The following is a 16,481-nucleotide window of genomic DNA, read 5'->3' as shown; positions in this document are numbered from 1 at the left end:
GCGCTCTGCGCCGCTCGTCTTACTGGGCTTTCAGCTTTGCGTGCGGCACTCAGTTCGGTTCAGAAGGTGTTCGATGTTGGACGTGTGCGCTTGATCGGGACACAACGCTTGGCAGTAGTAACTTATTGATCTCAACGGTGCTTTGTCGTTTTTCTCTTGGCTGTCACGTATACGTACAGTCGGTTCTTCAGAGTGTGAGTGATCGCTGGCTGACCGCGCCTTAAACGCGTCGAGCGTTGCTTCTGAAAAGTGTATGAAAACCTTTCCGAAACGTCTGAAATAATATCGGAAGAGATGCGCGCAAGTGTGTTTGATAAAGTGCTGGCAAAATAAAGTATTTTTCAAGAAAACCAAGAGTGAAAACCCGAAGCTTTGGGCCAAGCAGTGAGGTTGTGTTGGTGGCACCACCGAAAAGTATTACCAAACACACCAATACCTGTTAAATGCCAATGCGGAGTACACAAAGAAAACATACAAGACGCGCACTAAGTTACGGCTTAAAGGAGATAGGATTCTGGAGCCATAGAATTAGGATTACTATGTTCTTTAATCCACGAGTTATAAGTGTCGCGCCCTTTTATATAGAATTATTATAGATCCTTTGGCAGATCATGTGTGTTTGTAAATCTTCTGCAAATTGAGGGTTCATAAACCGAAAATAAAAAGTATCCATCAGTAAGGGTACCTAAGGTACTATTTAATAACAGTGTTTTCTGAGCGAAAGAAAGCCACCGGAGTATGAAGATTGGATCCGAAAATTCTGTTAGCTGTTGCTCCGTTTCTCCCTATTTTTGCACGCTTTCTTGGCAGCAACTAATTGCCCCATCTACGGCAATCTTTTCTTATGCTATTTTTGCGCTGGTTTGTGGCCAATAAACTGCAACTGCAACTTTTAAGTTGATGCGTTCAGCGAGCCGCAACGTTGGTTGCACTTGTTTAATACCGCTGGGCTCCCTCGCATCCCCCTCTATAGACGGCTTCCCTTTAGCCAAGTTCCTCTGCTACTTCCGTTCCGCATTAGTCATTCGGCCGGCAATTGAATGTGGAAGCCGATGACGCGTTGCCCCTCTGGTTATAACAGGTCGGTAGTAAAGAGGTGGAAAAAGTGAATTAAAAGAACATTTTCGCATGCGTAAGAGGAAGTTGGGCATTATCAATCATTTGGCGTAGATAAGGAAAGGCAAAGCTAAGACCTAAGTATTCCGGTGCATTATAAATCCCAGCCTGTTCAAATAGAGCAACAGGTCTTAGACTGAAAGATACCCTATAGTTTCTTCTCACTTTATATTCGTTTTTAATGTTCTTTTTATTGGATTATCCTATTGTAGGTTTTAAAAACAAAGATTTTTAAACAAATTTTTGGGGATGAATTTTGCGTGATTTAAAAAGTGATTTTTTTGACTTGACTAAAATAATGAATAATTAATTTATGAAACATCAGGAAAGCCTATCTACAAAATTGTAAACAAAAAACAAACACATTCGGTGCATGTGTATCCATAAGCTTCAAAAATAATGGGAATGCAAAGCTCGCTGGTCAAGCTTATTAGCATTTTAGCGCGGTGAGCAACATCAATGACAGTCTCTGAGATAGGAACAGAGGAAATTCTATCTAACGAGTAGTGGGTTGTATTACTCATGCAACGATCAGTGAAGCCGGCAAATGACTAACAACTCACAAATTCTGGATACTCGTAATTTCATCAACACAGATTGGACAATCACGAGACCTCAAACGAGCATAAAATTGTTTAGACAATCGTCATTATTCTAGCATTTTAGTCCATCGGGTTGTTGAACTCTTGCTAGAACGGAAACTAAATTAAATTGCTGTAAAATTGACCAAAAAACAGCTGCACAGCGGGAAAACCCTTTCACCTCTCCCAACCATTCAGAGAAAGCCCAATTAAACTAGAAATCTAGCATGGGAATTGAATTGAGCAGATGTAGAACGTGTTCTAGTAAAACAAATAGTAAAACTATTATATTTTAGGTGCTGGAAAGGTTTTTTCGACTTACTATATATAGTACAGGTATTGACATTTCTGCAATCATTTGTACTCCTTATATCTTATCAATTAATGTTCCTAAGTAATTTAAGACCTTTCATGAACTTTCTTCGATAAAAAAGCACCTTTTACTACGCAATACCTAGTCTACTAAAGGTTAATGATTCTTAAGCTCAACTTAAAGAGAGGCCCATTTTTAGTGCATTCACTTAACTTATGGGAAACGCAAAATGCCAATGCGCAACGCAAGCCAAACTAAAGTTAATAAACCCATAAAAAGACAGGCAATAAACTTTTGAATGCACTTCAAATGCAGTCACGGCAGCCACAAAAACAACATTCGGCGTTGCAGTTGAGTCACATCCATCGACCGTCGTATACCAGATACAACGTGCAAGATACAATCCACACACGCACCGTTGCCTCCTCGAAACCCCGCCCCATAAGGCTACTCTGCATATTCGATAAATTTAAAATGCTGGTTATCAAGAATCTTGGGGGTGCACGGAGGAAAATGGTTCATTTTTTTGAGCTTTGAAATTAAAAAATACCTTTTTGAAAAAATACCCTTTTAATATTAAAATACGAATTATATATTACTGTTTTTACTTACTGTTTAAAAACTAGTTAATTAGTTGGTCAAAATTAAAGATCATATATAAACATTTCACATCGAGACAATATTTTTTAAGTAATACAAAAATAATCCATAAAAAATGCAAATGCAAAAAAAGTATCTCAAAAGTTGGTGATTTTACTGATCCTCCTTCTCCCTCACTTTGCTCAGTGTAGGTGAGGGTGGGGGAAAGTTTGGCTAAAGCCCACGAGTCGAAGGTGGAAATGCTTTCTTCTGCCTTCTTACTACGCACACGTAACCGAGGGAAAATAAAAGAAAACTCGGGGAAAAGCACGAACTTGCGGTGCGTGCGTCGCTCTCTTTCGCCCCGTCTCTCTCTGGCACGCTCTCTTGGGGCATGAATGAAATGCCTACACTTTTACAGTTATTTCACTAAAGTGGGGGAATTCCAGCAACAACTCCCCAGTATTACCATATTGTTGTTTGTTTGCCTCACTTCTTTTGTTATTGTTGCTCGTCGCCCTGCCCTTTCGCTCAACCACTCTTCCAATCGCGCCCTCTCGCTCTTCTGGTGGGTCATGTCAAACACTAAACCCTCTCGGTTTTCAGTCGTTGCTAACGGTTCTTTGCGTATGGACGTGTTTTGGGTGGAAAACATAGGAAAAAGCCAAAAGAAAATCCAAAAGCTGGTACTTGTGTGTGAGAGTGTTGGTAGGAGTTCTGTTGTTGTTTTTTTTCGGTTTTTTTTGGGCCCGTTCTTCTAGTTGCTTATCAGAAAATTTGTTAACAATGAGGCCCGAAATTCCCATGTTTCTGTTGGGAAACCTTAAGATTTTTGAGGTTGCGGTGTTGAAAATACAACAATTGGTGAGCACTAACTGAAAAGTGTGTGAAAAGCATGAAGAACTGTTGATAGGTGATAATTAGACCCAAACAGCGCCCGAAAAGTGATTTTTATGAAGCTAAAGCTAACAAAATTCCTTTATATTCGTTACTAAATATGTATATGTGATAAAAGCTAAGTAAAAACAGAAATTTAAAATTTTAAAGAACTCAAAAATTGAAAAAGTGATTCAAAACAGTGACATAGAAAGAAAAGAAGAAATTATTTAATTGTAGCTTTTAAATTGAGTGATAAAAAATACTGAAAAAACAATAAATAAATGTCCAATATAAGCACAAAACGGGATAACTAAGAAATATGTAAAACCATTACACAAATATTATTATAAAAATACGATAAAAATCTAATCCCTCCAATCGTTTTCCTCCGTGCAGCTGTTTAATAATCACCAAACTGCCATGGCGAATGTGTAATAAAACCCCTAGCGAAGTAATTAATTAAAGGAAAAGCAAACCAAACTTAACAACAACGAAAAGTGATCCGAAAACAATGCACAAATGAAGCTGCAACGTCATAAAAGCCACTGCCAACGAAAAAGCCAGCCCCACAGGGATCCAAAATGGGCCAGCATATGTTTATGGGCGGTCGTAGCGCTGATTTCCTCGACCCACTTGGCGCGGGGCCAGGAAGGTCCCCAAGCCGTCGACTCCAAGGAGGTGGAACTGCTGCAGGATAATGACATCGAGTTCGCCAGTCTCGATGGCGCCACCCAGATACTGCCAGCTACCCGACATTCTGGCGCAGACGTCACGGTGGCGCCGCAGAGCTCCACCTCCCCGCTGACGTCATCGGCCTCATACACCGAGCTGCAAGGCGGGGAAATCCTCAGCGACCGAATCCTGCGGCGCAGCGAGAGTCCTTACCTGGCGCGCGAGGACCTCGAGGTGCTGCGAGGCGCCCGACTGACCATCGAACCGGGCGTCACCATCGAGTTCGCCCCCACCAAAGGCCTCAAAGTCAGCGGCGTCCTGCAGGCGGTGGTAAGTCGGCGGAAAACCCTGATGGGGAAATTCATTATGGGGCAGGAGAAGCTCTGGGTAACTTGAGTGTGATTGACGGGGTGAAACCTTATATAGAGAGAGGAAAAATGTTTATGGAAAATGGGCTTGGGAAATGGACATAATGAAATCGTATTTTCGCCATACCAAACAGTAACGAAATACTGTTGGCGATTCATCATAATAATATTAATAAGAACAATTCTAGGTTTCGAGATTAGTAAATATTAAATGCTGTTGTAATCAGTATTCTACCATAAGCTTGTAGGATATATAAGAGCAAAAAACAAAGCAATTTGGAACCCGCTAAGGATAGCTTTAGACATCTTATTCTATAAAGTATAATATTTACAGGGTATTTTCTCAGTTGAATCACATTTCTCGACTCCACCTGTAGGCGTTTTGCGAATGATTAGGCGGCACCTGTTGCTATCAGCCGCCGAGGGTCCACTATGAGTAATCTTACTGATAGATAAGCCGCGTACAAAAGTTTCGTTCTGAAGTTCTCCCATTGTTGACTTTGTGGCAGCGATAAGATTGCGATTGTCTGATTTACACATCATTGAGAGAGGGGAGATACTGCAGCAAAGCTTGGAATTCCTATCGAGGGCACAACACTGTGTGTGGTGTATGTGGCGGTAGGTTAGGGCCTGCTCCATCTTTAACCCCATAATTGGGTCAGCCAAGTTCAGTTGACTTCCTCTCAATTATGACGTGCACTTTGCATGTTCCGCTCTGCTCTTAGCTTCCACAGCCTCTTAATCAGCGGTCAGGGGGTCACCGGGGGTTAATTAGATTTAAGTGAATGTCGGAGTCGCACAATTGACAATTTCACAGAGCGAAAGGGAAATGATTAAATTAGCTTTGTCAAACTCTTAAGCCAATTCTAAGCCCTCGATATGTGTGTTGCACGCTACTTTCTTGTTGTTTTGGGCATATGCAAAACACCATTGAGTCATGTGTCTTCAAGGGTTAAGAGATCAGAACGGCTTGTTCTTAATTTAATAAAACTGTTTTGCGGGAGTGGGCGACTGTTCGTTTGGAGCTCTTCGCAGCATAGGTGTTAATTGATGCCCCAATTGCCTCGAAAATTACATATACTATGTATTCCCCATGTCGATTTTCATTGGCAAACGAAGGCCAAACGGCGAGAAGATATCATAATTGAAAACGAAAATAATTGCATGCTACGTGAGAGAAACAATGTCGAAGTGAAATGTGTGAGCTGAAAAGAAAATGCAGACATGACTAACTGGGAAAATAATGCAGAAGAAATACTCTACATTTAATAGTTTACTTAAACTAAGTATTTTTAAAATTGGTTTGAAGACATCTTCTACCTTTGAAAATGTGCTATCTCCTTATCAAGAACTTTATTCGGTCTATTTCTAAAGTTTTTAAGCCGAAAAGTGGATCGTCAGTGAAATTTGGGTCAAATCAACGATCATGTGAACCATAAGCTGTGTATTTCAGGCTCTCAAAATATTGGTTCATCAATGTTACTTGACTTTAAATGAAATATATGTTTTGAAGGCAGCACTAAAGTTTCGGATAATTCATCTCCTAGGGCACACCCACTTCCAGAATTGTGCTAAAATCCCAGAGTAACACGGCCAACTACAAGTTGGAGCTGCCCGACGACCAGGAGAAGGGCATTCGCCTAGTGGATGGACCCACTCCAGTGGAGGGAAGACTGCAGCTCTTCCACAAGGGAGCTTGGCGATCCGTGTGCTCCAACTCCAGAAAGTAGGTTACTTAATGACCCTAGAGTAATTCATAATATAACTATTGTTTTCCATGAACAGTTGGACACTGGCGGATTATGGAGTGGCCTGCAAGCAGCTGGGCTTCAGGGGCGGTCGGTTCTGGAACTGGGTGGAACGAACCGCAGGGTACTACCCCCGGCTCCTTTACGAACAGCCCAAGTGCAAGGGTGGCGAGAGCAATCTCCAGGATTGCGCTTGGACCTCCCGCCAAATGGGAGCCGGTGCCTGTGATTACCACAATGATCTGGGTATCCAATGTCTGCCCGTACATTCCGAAACTCTGGGCCACTGGCGAGGCATATATTTCGACAACGCCCCATCCACGAAGGCCCTGGGCAGAGACAACATAGTTTATGCGGCCCAGTCGGAGTCCCGGTTGAAATACGTGGACATCATAAGGGCAGGAAACGGCGCGGGATTCAGTGCCAAGTCGGCAGTGGAAGTCCAGGGACTACCTCCCCAGATGGAGCATGTGGTGATCAGCCACTCGGCCTACACGGGATTTAACAGCACGCGGCCCTCGGCCGGATTCCAGTTGCAAAATGTCACGGTTAGGAAATGCAATGGCATCGGAGTCTTCGTCAACTCGAGTCAGGGGGCAGTGCAAATGGACGGCTGCTCCATAGTGGATAATGCCGGAGACGGGGTCAAGTACGTGGGGCACGACTTGAGGGGAACGGAGCGGAAGGATCGCGCCAGCATCTATGACTTCTGCACCTTACCCACCACGTCGGGCCAGACCTACCCCATCTCGCTGTCGTTCACCCAGAAGTATTACGCGGGATCTGGCAAGGAGTGCGGCAAGTACTTCTTCACCAGACCGGGCTACCTACTGACCCTGCACTTCGAGAATTTCGTTCTGATGCAGAACGAAACGGCCACCGTGGAAATCTACGATGGGGCCTCCACAAACGACCGCTTGCTGTTCGAATGGAAGGCCAGGAACTTCACGAGACCCCAAAGTGTCACCTCGACGAGGGAGAAAATGTTTGTGAGGATCCGGGCGGATGCCAGGCAGGAGCTGAATGGCTTCTTCCGCATGACTTCCGGTGATTCGGTGGCCTATGACCTCAGGGTGTCCCAGTCCACCGTGGAGGACAACGGAGGTCGCGGCGTGGCCATTGATAACATAAGATCCAAGCTCCATGTGCACGGTAGCTCCGTCTCCGGAAATGGTCATGTGGCCGGGGTTCATGTGACGAGTGGAGCCGGGGATGTCAACATCACCAGCTCCAACATAAGTTTCAACAACGGCGCAGGCGTGAACATCACCTATTACGGCGGCAACCGAAACATCTCCAGGTCAGCTTTGACTGCCAACAAAGGATATGGCGTAGCCACCTGGCTGAACCAGACAGCCGACGTGGACCGAATGGAGTACATTCCCTTCAACCAAACCAGCGTGGTGGAGTACTCACAGATCGGTGGAAATCTGGAGACTGGAGTGTTCCACGGCAACTTCTGCCGACCCATTTGGGTGAACATCACAGGAAACAGTTTCAACGGCAGCCAGCAGAACGATATATTCATTGAATCCTGCTACCAGGCCACCGCCAATGGACGCCCCAACATGCAGCTCCAGCTGGGACACAATCAGTTCAAGTACTCCCAGGCCAACTCCATTCACCTAAGCCCGGCCTTGAATCTCCAGGGCAGGATTGAGTACAACATGTTCCGCTATGGCTCCTATGGCTGCTTGTTCATCAACAACGACTATATATACCCCGAGTTTAACTACTTCCCCGTGAAGCTGATCATACAGAGCAACTACTTCATGAGGAACAGTGGAGTGCACGTGGTTTCCCTGGCCCTATCGCCCTACAGTAGAGCCGAAGTGCAGTACATACTATTTACGCGGAACTTTGTGAGGGGCAACAACATCACCGAAGCCTTTGGTCCTTTGATAGCTGGCTCCGAGGGAAGTGATGGCGCCGGTCGCCTCAATCCCAGATCCCGAGTGGCAGCACCCGTGGTCGTGGGCTCGAGCAACGTAGATATCTTCCGGAACATCCTGCACAATCTGGACTCCATGTACGAAATCGGCTCCCAACTCACCGACCAGAGTAAGATTATCAACGCCACTTGCAACTGGCTGGGCCACACGGATGAGAACAAGATCTACGCCCGGCTGTTCCACCGCAACGATCGTTACAATCTGGCCAAGATTAGCTACATACCGTACCTACTGCACAGCTCGAACCCTGGTTCCACAGCCATGATCACGGTTTCCACGGTGGTTCCCCGGTTTTTCCACGAGGGGAGTGATGTCATTGGTGGCGAAGTGGATGGCCAGGACATGGTTCCGGCTGGAACGTACACGGTTACTAAGGACATCAATATCAGACCCGGTGGCAAGCTCATACTCCAGCCCGGCACCACGCTCAAATTCGAGCCCAGCGTGGGAATGATGGTGGCGGGAAAGTTGGAAGCCAGGGGACGCCGACCCGATGATATACTGTTCACCCTGAAACGAGAAACGATCATTGGCGAGCATAATGACACGGAGACCATCGACTTGGACAGCGAAACGGAGGCCATAGACATGGAAACGGAGGCAATACCCTCGGATGGAGTGCCCCGAGTTCCGGTGCGACTGGTTGGTGGGGCGGGTGCCAATGAGGGAAGACTCCAGGTGTATCTAAAGGGACGATGGGGTACTGTTTGCGACTACGGCTGGAATGTCCTGAATGCGGCCTTGGTGTGCCACCAACTAGGCTACTCCCTGAACCCCCAGGACTGGCGATTACTCCGCTCGCAGCTACCAAATGCCGGCACCTCCGAGGACATTTTGGTGGCCAATGTCAGGTGCACGCTGCAGGATCGCGATGTCACCAAGTGCAGGGCTGAGTACGAGTTCGAAAACACCTGCAGTCATGAGAACGACGTAGGTCTCCGGTGCTACGAGGGTGCCTGGGCCGGTGTGCGGTTCAGCATGTTGGCCGAAAGAGCTGATCTGCAATACGTAACCGTGGAGAAGGCCGGGCTCTTTGACTACACCACCAATGCCTTCAAGCCCGCCGTCCAAATGGATCACGCGCGGCACAACCTGGAAAACGTGAGAGTAGTGAACAACCTGCAAGATGGCTTGGGCATTGTGTACTCCGATATCTATGCCGGAAAGTCCGTGAATAACATCAAGAACTCGGAGTTCTCCGGCAATAGAGGTAGTGGCATTAGCCTCAAGCAACTGGACTTTAGGATCTCGGGATCGATCATCAAGGACAACAAGGGCAGTGGCATTTCGCACGACGCCGTGATCTCCGCCTTGGATCAAAAGGAAATCGGCGGATGGTTCAACATGGCCACAGACTTTAACTCCTTTGACACCGACTACGATCCCTATATTTTGCCACATGAAATAAGCAATATAGATCTGGGAACCTTTGAGCACAAGTACATACGGACTGAAGAGATCCTCGGCCAAACTATCAACAGGAAAATAGTGGTTCAGTGTCCAGCTGGCTATGTCATAGGTATTCAGCTCCTGAATCCCATTCACAACCTGTCCACGGAAAGCATAAACATCCTGAATGCCAGGACAGAAAACATAAGGAGTGACCTGTGGCAAGTCAAGAGGGATTTAAATGTGTTCCCGGTCACCAGCAGCAGTTATGGCATTATCATTTACTACGAAAGCGGCTTGCAGGCCTTAGGAGGAGCTGTTCTCATGCTGAGTACAGTCACCGCTCCAGTTCAAAACATAAGGAACCGCATAGTCAGCGGAGCAGTGCCCACACTGACGATCCGATCAACGAAGATACAAAAGAATCTGCGAGGTATAACGGGCATCTATTACAATCGCTACCTAGGCGACAACGGGGAGTACTACTTGAGGAAAGCCAACGAATCAATCAAGTTGATCAACTCCGAGTTGAGCTACAACGAAAGAGAAGCTGTACTTATAAGGTCGCCGTTCTGGGACGTGATCTCCAGTAATTTGTCAGAGACAACCCTGCACATCAACAGTTCGCTGATCACCCAAAATGGCCATGGAATACGGCAAATGTCAAAGGATCTGCGCTCATCCAACAATCTGTTCCACTACGTTATTCAGGACACCACGGTGGAGCAGAACACTCATGGTGGTTTCCAGGTAGGATTCGGATGTTTCTTGTATTGAAACGTTTCTAATCTAGTATTATGTGCTTTCAGGTGGCTTTACCGTATGTCTGGCAATACAACGAGAACTTTACGCACTCCATTTACTTTGGCAACAGCACCTGGCAGAGGAATCGCGACTTCCGCATTTCCGTTTCCGGCCACTATACGGTTTTCAATATAACCTCCAACGTCTTTAGGGAGAATAATTGTCCTGGAGCTCTGATAGCTCTCGACGGCATGGAAAAGCGACTGCGCTTCGACAACAACCGCTTCGAGTCGAATAATGCCAAGTTTGTGCTGCTCTTCAATGCGGACTCCCTCAGCGAAATCATCGGCCAAGTACCCGCCAGTATTGAATTCAACAGTTTCAAGGGAAATAATATTGTCACCATGACGGCAAACTACCGAAACCACTACATGAAAGCTGCGAGGAGAATAAAGAAGCAACACAAACTGCCTACCGCAGTGATCCGATTGGATGGTGTCCAGAATGTCCGGCTGTACCGCAATTTGATATCCGATAACGAAATGGACTACAACCTGGTGGCAGGTGTGAGATCGGCCCGATTGAATAACTACTTTGAGGCCAGGGAGAATTGGTGGGGCACCAAGGACACCGCCTTCATAGAGGCCAAGATCTTCGACTTCGACAATTGGAACGACCACGCGGATGTCATATACCAACCTTTCCTCATCGAAGACAGCTACGATGCCAGTGTTTCGGTGGTGGTGCCCTTCAACCAGGACCAGGAGATAGATCTGTCCACCTATAGAGGTGGCCGGGTGTACAAGGACTTGGCATTGACGAAGCAGAGCACTCCCTACTATATACACTCTGACATCACGGTGATGCCCGGCAAAACGTTGACCATCAACCACGGGGTCACCATGGAGTTCGAGCCGAACGTGGGCATACTGGTGTTGGGCACCCTGGTGGCCATCGGGTATAAGGAGTCGCCCATCGTGATGAGACCCTTTAGAAATGCCACACGGGAGTCGCTGACTGATGCTCAGCCTAAGAAGCGTGCTCTGGAGGACATGAGTGCTCCTCTGACGGAGTTCGACTCGATAAGGCTGTGCACCAGTGCCAATAACTGCACGGGCGATGCCGACGGAATGTTTGGACTGAACGAGGGATTCCTGGAGTACTTCAACCACACCACGCTCCAGTGGGTGCCCATTTGCGATAGCAGATTCACGGAGCGAAATGCCCAGGTGGTGTGCCGCGAACTGGGCTATGACCCGCTGAATGTTTACTATGGCCACGACCGCAGGATAGAGTTCCACACGAACTCCCTGACCCGAATTTGGTCTTGGGTTCAGCCACTGGAGTGCCGGGGTGACGAGGAGAGAATGGAGGACTGTGCCGAGCGGTTGAATGGCCAACTCTATGGGCATCGCCACGAATGCCGCTGGGACGACGTCTTCGTGTTTGTCAGCTGCAACAGCATCGCCGACGATGAGGTCTATTGGGGTGGCATTCGGTTCGCCAACTCCAAGTTCGAGGAAATCCAGTACGAGCATCGTTTGCATAACACAAGGTCGCACGCCAGGCTGCCTCTGAGGGAAAGTCAGCTGGAGTATGTGCGGATTGAGCAGGCTGGCATCCTGCACAACCACAAGGCGGCTGCCATTCAAGCCATTCACAAGAACCCGTCCATAACGTCGGTGAGCATTGAGAACTCGGCCAACCATGGCATAAACATGATAGCGCCCAGTGGCAAACTGAACCTGAACCACCTGAGCATCAACAAAACACTGGGCACCGGGATCAGCATCGTGTCTTTGAGTGGCGAGGGCCGCGACAGCGATGAGTCCAGTTTTTCGCCCCTGAAGAAATTGGATCTTCCGTACAAACTCTTCTCGCTGGTGGACATTTGCGATCCCCAGAAGGTGCTGACCATCGAAGAGCGCATGCTGATCTACTACAAGTACGACAACAACCCCGTGAACTGTGTGAAGATCTTCACCTCCGCTTTCCGCGCTAAGCCCATTGGCTTCCGGTTGCTGCAGTCAAATCTCTTCAATCACTCCAAGCTGTACGGCAGAACCGACTTCATAAAGCTCTACGACGGTGACATCTACAACGTGACTGCCACCTACTTGGGTAAAATCGAATCTGACACGGACAATCAAAGGTCGTTCTTCAAGACCAAGGGCCCAACGATGAGTCTTCAGCTGGTGGCCAGTGGTGCTCCCGAAACTCATGGTTTCATAGCAGAGGTCGTCACGGTGCCCATTTCCACATTGGGCCAGTGTAAGTAAACCCCTCTTCCTATACAGCTTGCGTTTAACGCAGAATCCTTTTATAGATCGCGATGCTTTGCACAACATCACGGACTCCCATATCTCTGGCGCGATGAAGGGGGCGGTAGCCTATTCTTCTGCGGGTGAGGTCACGCCCACGCTGACCCTGATAGGCAATAGGATAGAGAGGAATTGCCGGCAACTGTATGGCAACTTTTCCACCTGCACGTCGGCCTTGAATTTGGATGTGCAGAACATGAACTCATTGTACTTTATGGTGAGCAGGGCGTGTGCATGCAGTAAATAAGCATAACAACTATTTTCTATTTCATACCACAGAACAACCTGATCACAGAAAACCAAGGAGGCTTGAAGATTCGAGCTGATTCTCGGGGCTCTGCAACCTCACTTCGGGGCTTCGTGCACCACAATCTCTTCATGAGGAACCGCAACCGCCCCGCTCTCTACGTGGAAGGACGCCAGTCCTCGCCGTACCAGGAAGTGGAACTCTATCGCAATTACTTTGCCCAGAACATGGCTGGCTACGAGGACGTGATAAGACTATGTCAGGTGGTATCCAACTTCAGCTATAACTACGTGCACAGCAATGTGGGCGGCAGAATCATGGAGGTTTCCGGCTTCGAAAAGGTGCGGCTGCAGATCTATCAGACCACGGCTCACAATGGTTTCTATAGGTAAGTCTGTGAAACTGAAAGAAATATAAGTAAATTATAAATACCCTCGTTGCCTAGGAACTTTGCCACCAACTGGATGACCAGGGCAACCATTGTGGCCGGGACGGCGGGTCAGCAATATGTGGATAATATTTTCGAGAACTACGAAAACGATTACGAGCTGCTGACCGTCAATAATTCCATGTAAGTAGTATACCTTAATTTAAAGCAGTATTATAGAGGAAAGCAGAATGAAGTCCTATCTTTATGTCTACTTCAAATCTACTTCTAATCTCTCCTTCGAAGCTATTAATGGGAATCTAATTTCTTACTTGTTTCTATTTCCTACCATTTTCCTACCTGTAGTTTGAGCTTTGACTATGAAAACAGGTAAGAGAAGTAACCAAACATCTCTGGAGCTTCCGTTAATTTTCCATTTATCTCAAACAGGACCTTTGAAACCTGGAGCTCTAAGATCGATGCCCGTCACAATTATTGGAGCTACAACAACACTATATCGGTGCAGTCTCGCATCAGAGATAAATCAGGTGAGTTTTTGTAGAGCCAAGTGCATTGGATAATCGTAATAACCCTCTGCTCACTCCCACCAGACGATCCCAAGCTGTTGGAGGTCCTAGCCGTGCCCTTCCAGATGAACAACGAGACCATCCTGGACGGAAAATGTCCCCCAGGTTGGGCCCTGGTCCATGACACCTGCTTTATCTATGTGGGAGCTCCCATGACATTCCACGAAGCCCGAGACTTCTGTCGCTCGGAGAACTCCACCATGCCTTTCATACGCACCGATAAGACAACGCTGTGGAAGTATCTGCAGAGCCAGATGAGGCACTTGAAGTACCCAGATAAGGTGTGGATCCAGGACTATAATCACATCGAGCGCTGCACGAGCTTCGTGTTTGGAGAAGTCGAGCTGGAGGATTGCGGCAAGGAGCGCGGTTTCATATGCGAAATGGATCCCAGGGTAGGAGGCTCCTTAAGGACCTTAAGGAGAAGCCTTGCTAATGAATCACTCTTTCGCAGGTTATCATTGATCCCTTATCCTGGCGCGCAGACATCTTTGCCATCAGTATTATCTCAGCCTTCGTCCTTGCCATTATCCTGCTGATCCTGGTGGCCTTCTGCTGGTTCGCCAAGTCAAAGCACCGCCATGTCCAACGACTCCAGCGTAGGAACAGCATTCGCCAAAGCTTGCGCAGCCTGAACAGCATCGATCCACAGGGTTCCCTTCGCCGCAGGCCCAATTATGTATGATTTGCTTTTGATTTGCTTTATCCTCAGTTTTTATTTTATTTTTATTTTCCCACCATTTTATGTTGTTGCTTTGGCCTCATCAAATAACCAGAACATGTCCAGCAATGGAACGTTGTCGAAGAGTCAGGACTACAAGCAGATGGTGGCCAATGGGTCCATCGATTCGATGGACAAAAGTGTGCTCAGCTCGGAGGCTGGCAGCTTCGAGGGCTACGAGCAGAAGCCCCACTACAACGAGTATGTGAATCAGAACGCCCTGCGACCAGTGCAGCCGTCAGGCCAGGATCACCAGAGTCACAAGGTGGCCACCATTTCCAAGGCGAGTGGCCACCGGGCGAGAGCTGCCGCCGCGGCGGCGGCCGCCTTGGAGCCCGACGCCTTCGAGCTGAGCTACCGGAACGAGGGATTCCGGGACAACTCCACCTACGGCGGCGGCACTCGAGCCAACTCCATTAGCACCAGTGTGGCCGAGGACACGCCGATCATACACCACACCGACCAGGAGGTCGACGAGGGTGGCTCCGACTACTACGGCAACGCCAGCACCCTGCCCCTGCGCACCGAGGGCGGCGGTGGCAGCACCCCGGGCGGAAGGCGCGGCCAGCCGGGTCTGGCCTTCCTCAGCGAACTCAAGCAGAATCTACCCGAGTACCAGAGGAGCTCGCACAGCAGCTTCATGCCGCACCGCAGCAGCGGCGACTCACTGCCCTTCGATCAAAAGCTCGACCAGTTCAACTACTCCACCGAGTCATCACTGTACCGCCCAGCGCCCGCTGTCCCTGCCAGTAGTCAGCAGGCCACGCCGGCGGACATGCGGCGTCCGGACTCATACTACACTGCCGTGCGGAGTAGCAAGGCTCCAGTCTCCCACTACCGGACCCCGAGGCCCCTGGCCCAGCCGCCGGCCACCCCAAACGTGGCGCATGGGCGACCCAAGACGGTCTACCAGACGGGGTCCGCGGAGTCCTCGCCGACGACGCCCTCACCGCTGACCAATCCGTATCATCGCTCCAAGTCGGAGGCCCTGCTCGAGACGGACTTCGATGGGGATGGTGGATCGGGGGGTCTGCAGCCCCTGCAAGCCAACGGGCGCAGCCACAGTCAGCCCCTGGAGACGGCCATGTGAGGAGTCGTCATCCATTGCATACTCCAAATTAGCCCTCACCATCCGCTCCTTGCGAGACTGACAAGAATCTGAATTACTCGCAACTACCCTTTGGGTAAATCAAGCTATTGATCACATCACTTGAAAGAGAAGACCCTAAGTTGTTCTTTTAGTTTCTAAGGCTTTAAATACGTTTTTTGTCAGTTTCGTTGGGGTCACCACCACCACAGCTTCGTAGTTTTAGTTTGCCTTTAGAGTATACTTTTTAAAATCGAGATTACGATTGAGAGAGACCAAGAGAGACGAACACGCCCGCCCGTTGTTTTTGTGTGGTAAACTTAGATCATTCCATCCATTAGCCCTAAGAATACGATTAACTATTGCCGGATCGAACTAGTTTTAAGTTGTTGTATATAAACAGAAGAATAAATCAAAATAAAAGTTTAAAAACATTTAAATTCTTTTTATCAAACATTGAACAGCTTCATATTTTTCTGGGGCAAAGTTTTTTACCCATCTAGCTAGCGGAAATAAGACTTAAAAATGTACTAAAATAAATATTACGATTTAATATAAAATAAAACTAAACTTTTAAACATATATGTGCCAATTATGGGTTCCTTCAGCATACATTTTTTTTAGCATACTTTTCAAGACAATCTCTATTTTTTTACCTTCATTAAAGGTCTGAACACACTCTCGGATTTTATAAATGGGTGAAACCTCCGAACTGAAAATTCAAAATTTTGCGAATATCAAATTTACTATATCAACATTCGAGTTTTAGAGAGTTATGGTTCCTAGAATTCTTCAGAGAATTTTGAAATA

At 47.6% G+C, this 16,481-nt stretch overlaps 1 protein-coding gene across 4 annotated transcripts; it reads left to right on the top strand.

Annotated features, from left to right (window-relative positions):
- The first annotated feature begins 48 nt into the window (after nt 1-48).
- On the top strand, nt 49-16,105 carry LOC108029120 (protein bark beetle). 4 transcript variants are annotated; one of them, XM_017101234.2, is made up of 13 exons: nt 49-194; nt 3,865-4,470; nt 6,056-6,234; nt 6,294-10,347; nt 10,407-12,612; nt 12,668-12,879; nt 12,942-13,297; nt 13,355-13,480; nt 13,643-13,666; nt 13,727-13,824; nt 13,888-14,258; nt 14,318-14,542; nt 14,640-16,105. In XM_017101234.2, exons 2-13 carry the CDS (start codon nt 3,988-3,990, stop codon nt 15,672-15,674), a joined length of 9,369 nt encoding a protein of 3,122 aa, XP_016956723.1. In that variant the 5' UTR covers nt 49-194; nt 3,865-3,987; the 3' UTR covers nt 15,675-16,105. The 4 variants fall into 4 exon arrangements, with proteins under 4 accessions (XP_016956723.1, XP_050740790.1, XP_050740787.1 ...); XM_050884830.1 differs by having other exon boundaries at nt 55-251; XM_050884832.1 differs by lacking the exon at nt 49-194 and adding an exon at nt 3,183-3,285.
- Nucleotides 16,106-16,481: the final 376 nt, after the last annotated feature.

The sequence above is a fragment of the Drosophila biarmipes genome, chromosome 2L, assembly GCF_025231255.1.
Source record: "Drosophila biarmipes strain raj3 chromosome 2L, RU_DBia_V1.1, whole genome shotgun sequence".
NCBI classification, from domain to species: domain Eukaryota; kingdom Metazoa; phylum Arthropoda; class Insecta; order Diptera; family Drosophilidae; genus Drosophila; species Drosophila biarmipes.
This window is presented reverse-complemented; position numbering and strand designations above follow the sequence as displayed.

Excerpts from the sequence above, each read along its gene's own strand:
- LOC108029120 (XM_017101234.2), top strand. The coding sequence starts at position 3,988 with ATGAAGCTGCAACGTCATAAAAGCCACTGCCAACGAAAAAGCCAGCCC. Across the intron at positions 12,880-12,941 it reads TGAACTCATTGTACTTTATG|AACAACCTGATCACAGAAAA; the intron begins GTGAGCAGGGCG and ends TTCATACCACAG. Across the intron at positions 13,667-13,726 it reads AGCTTTGACTATGAAAACAG|GACCTTTGAAACCTGGAGCT; the intron begins GTAAGAGAAGTA and ends TATCTCAAACAG.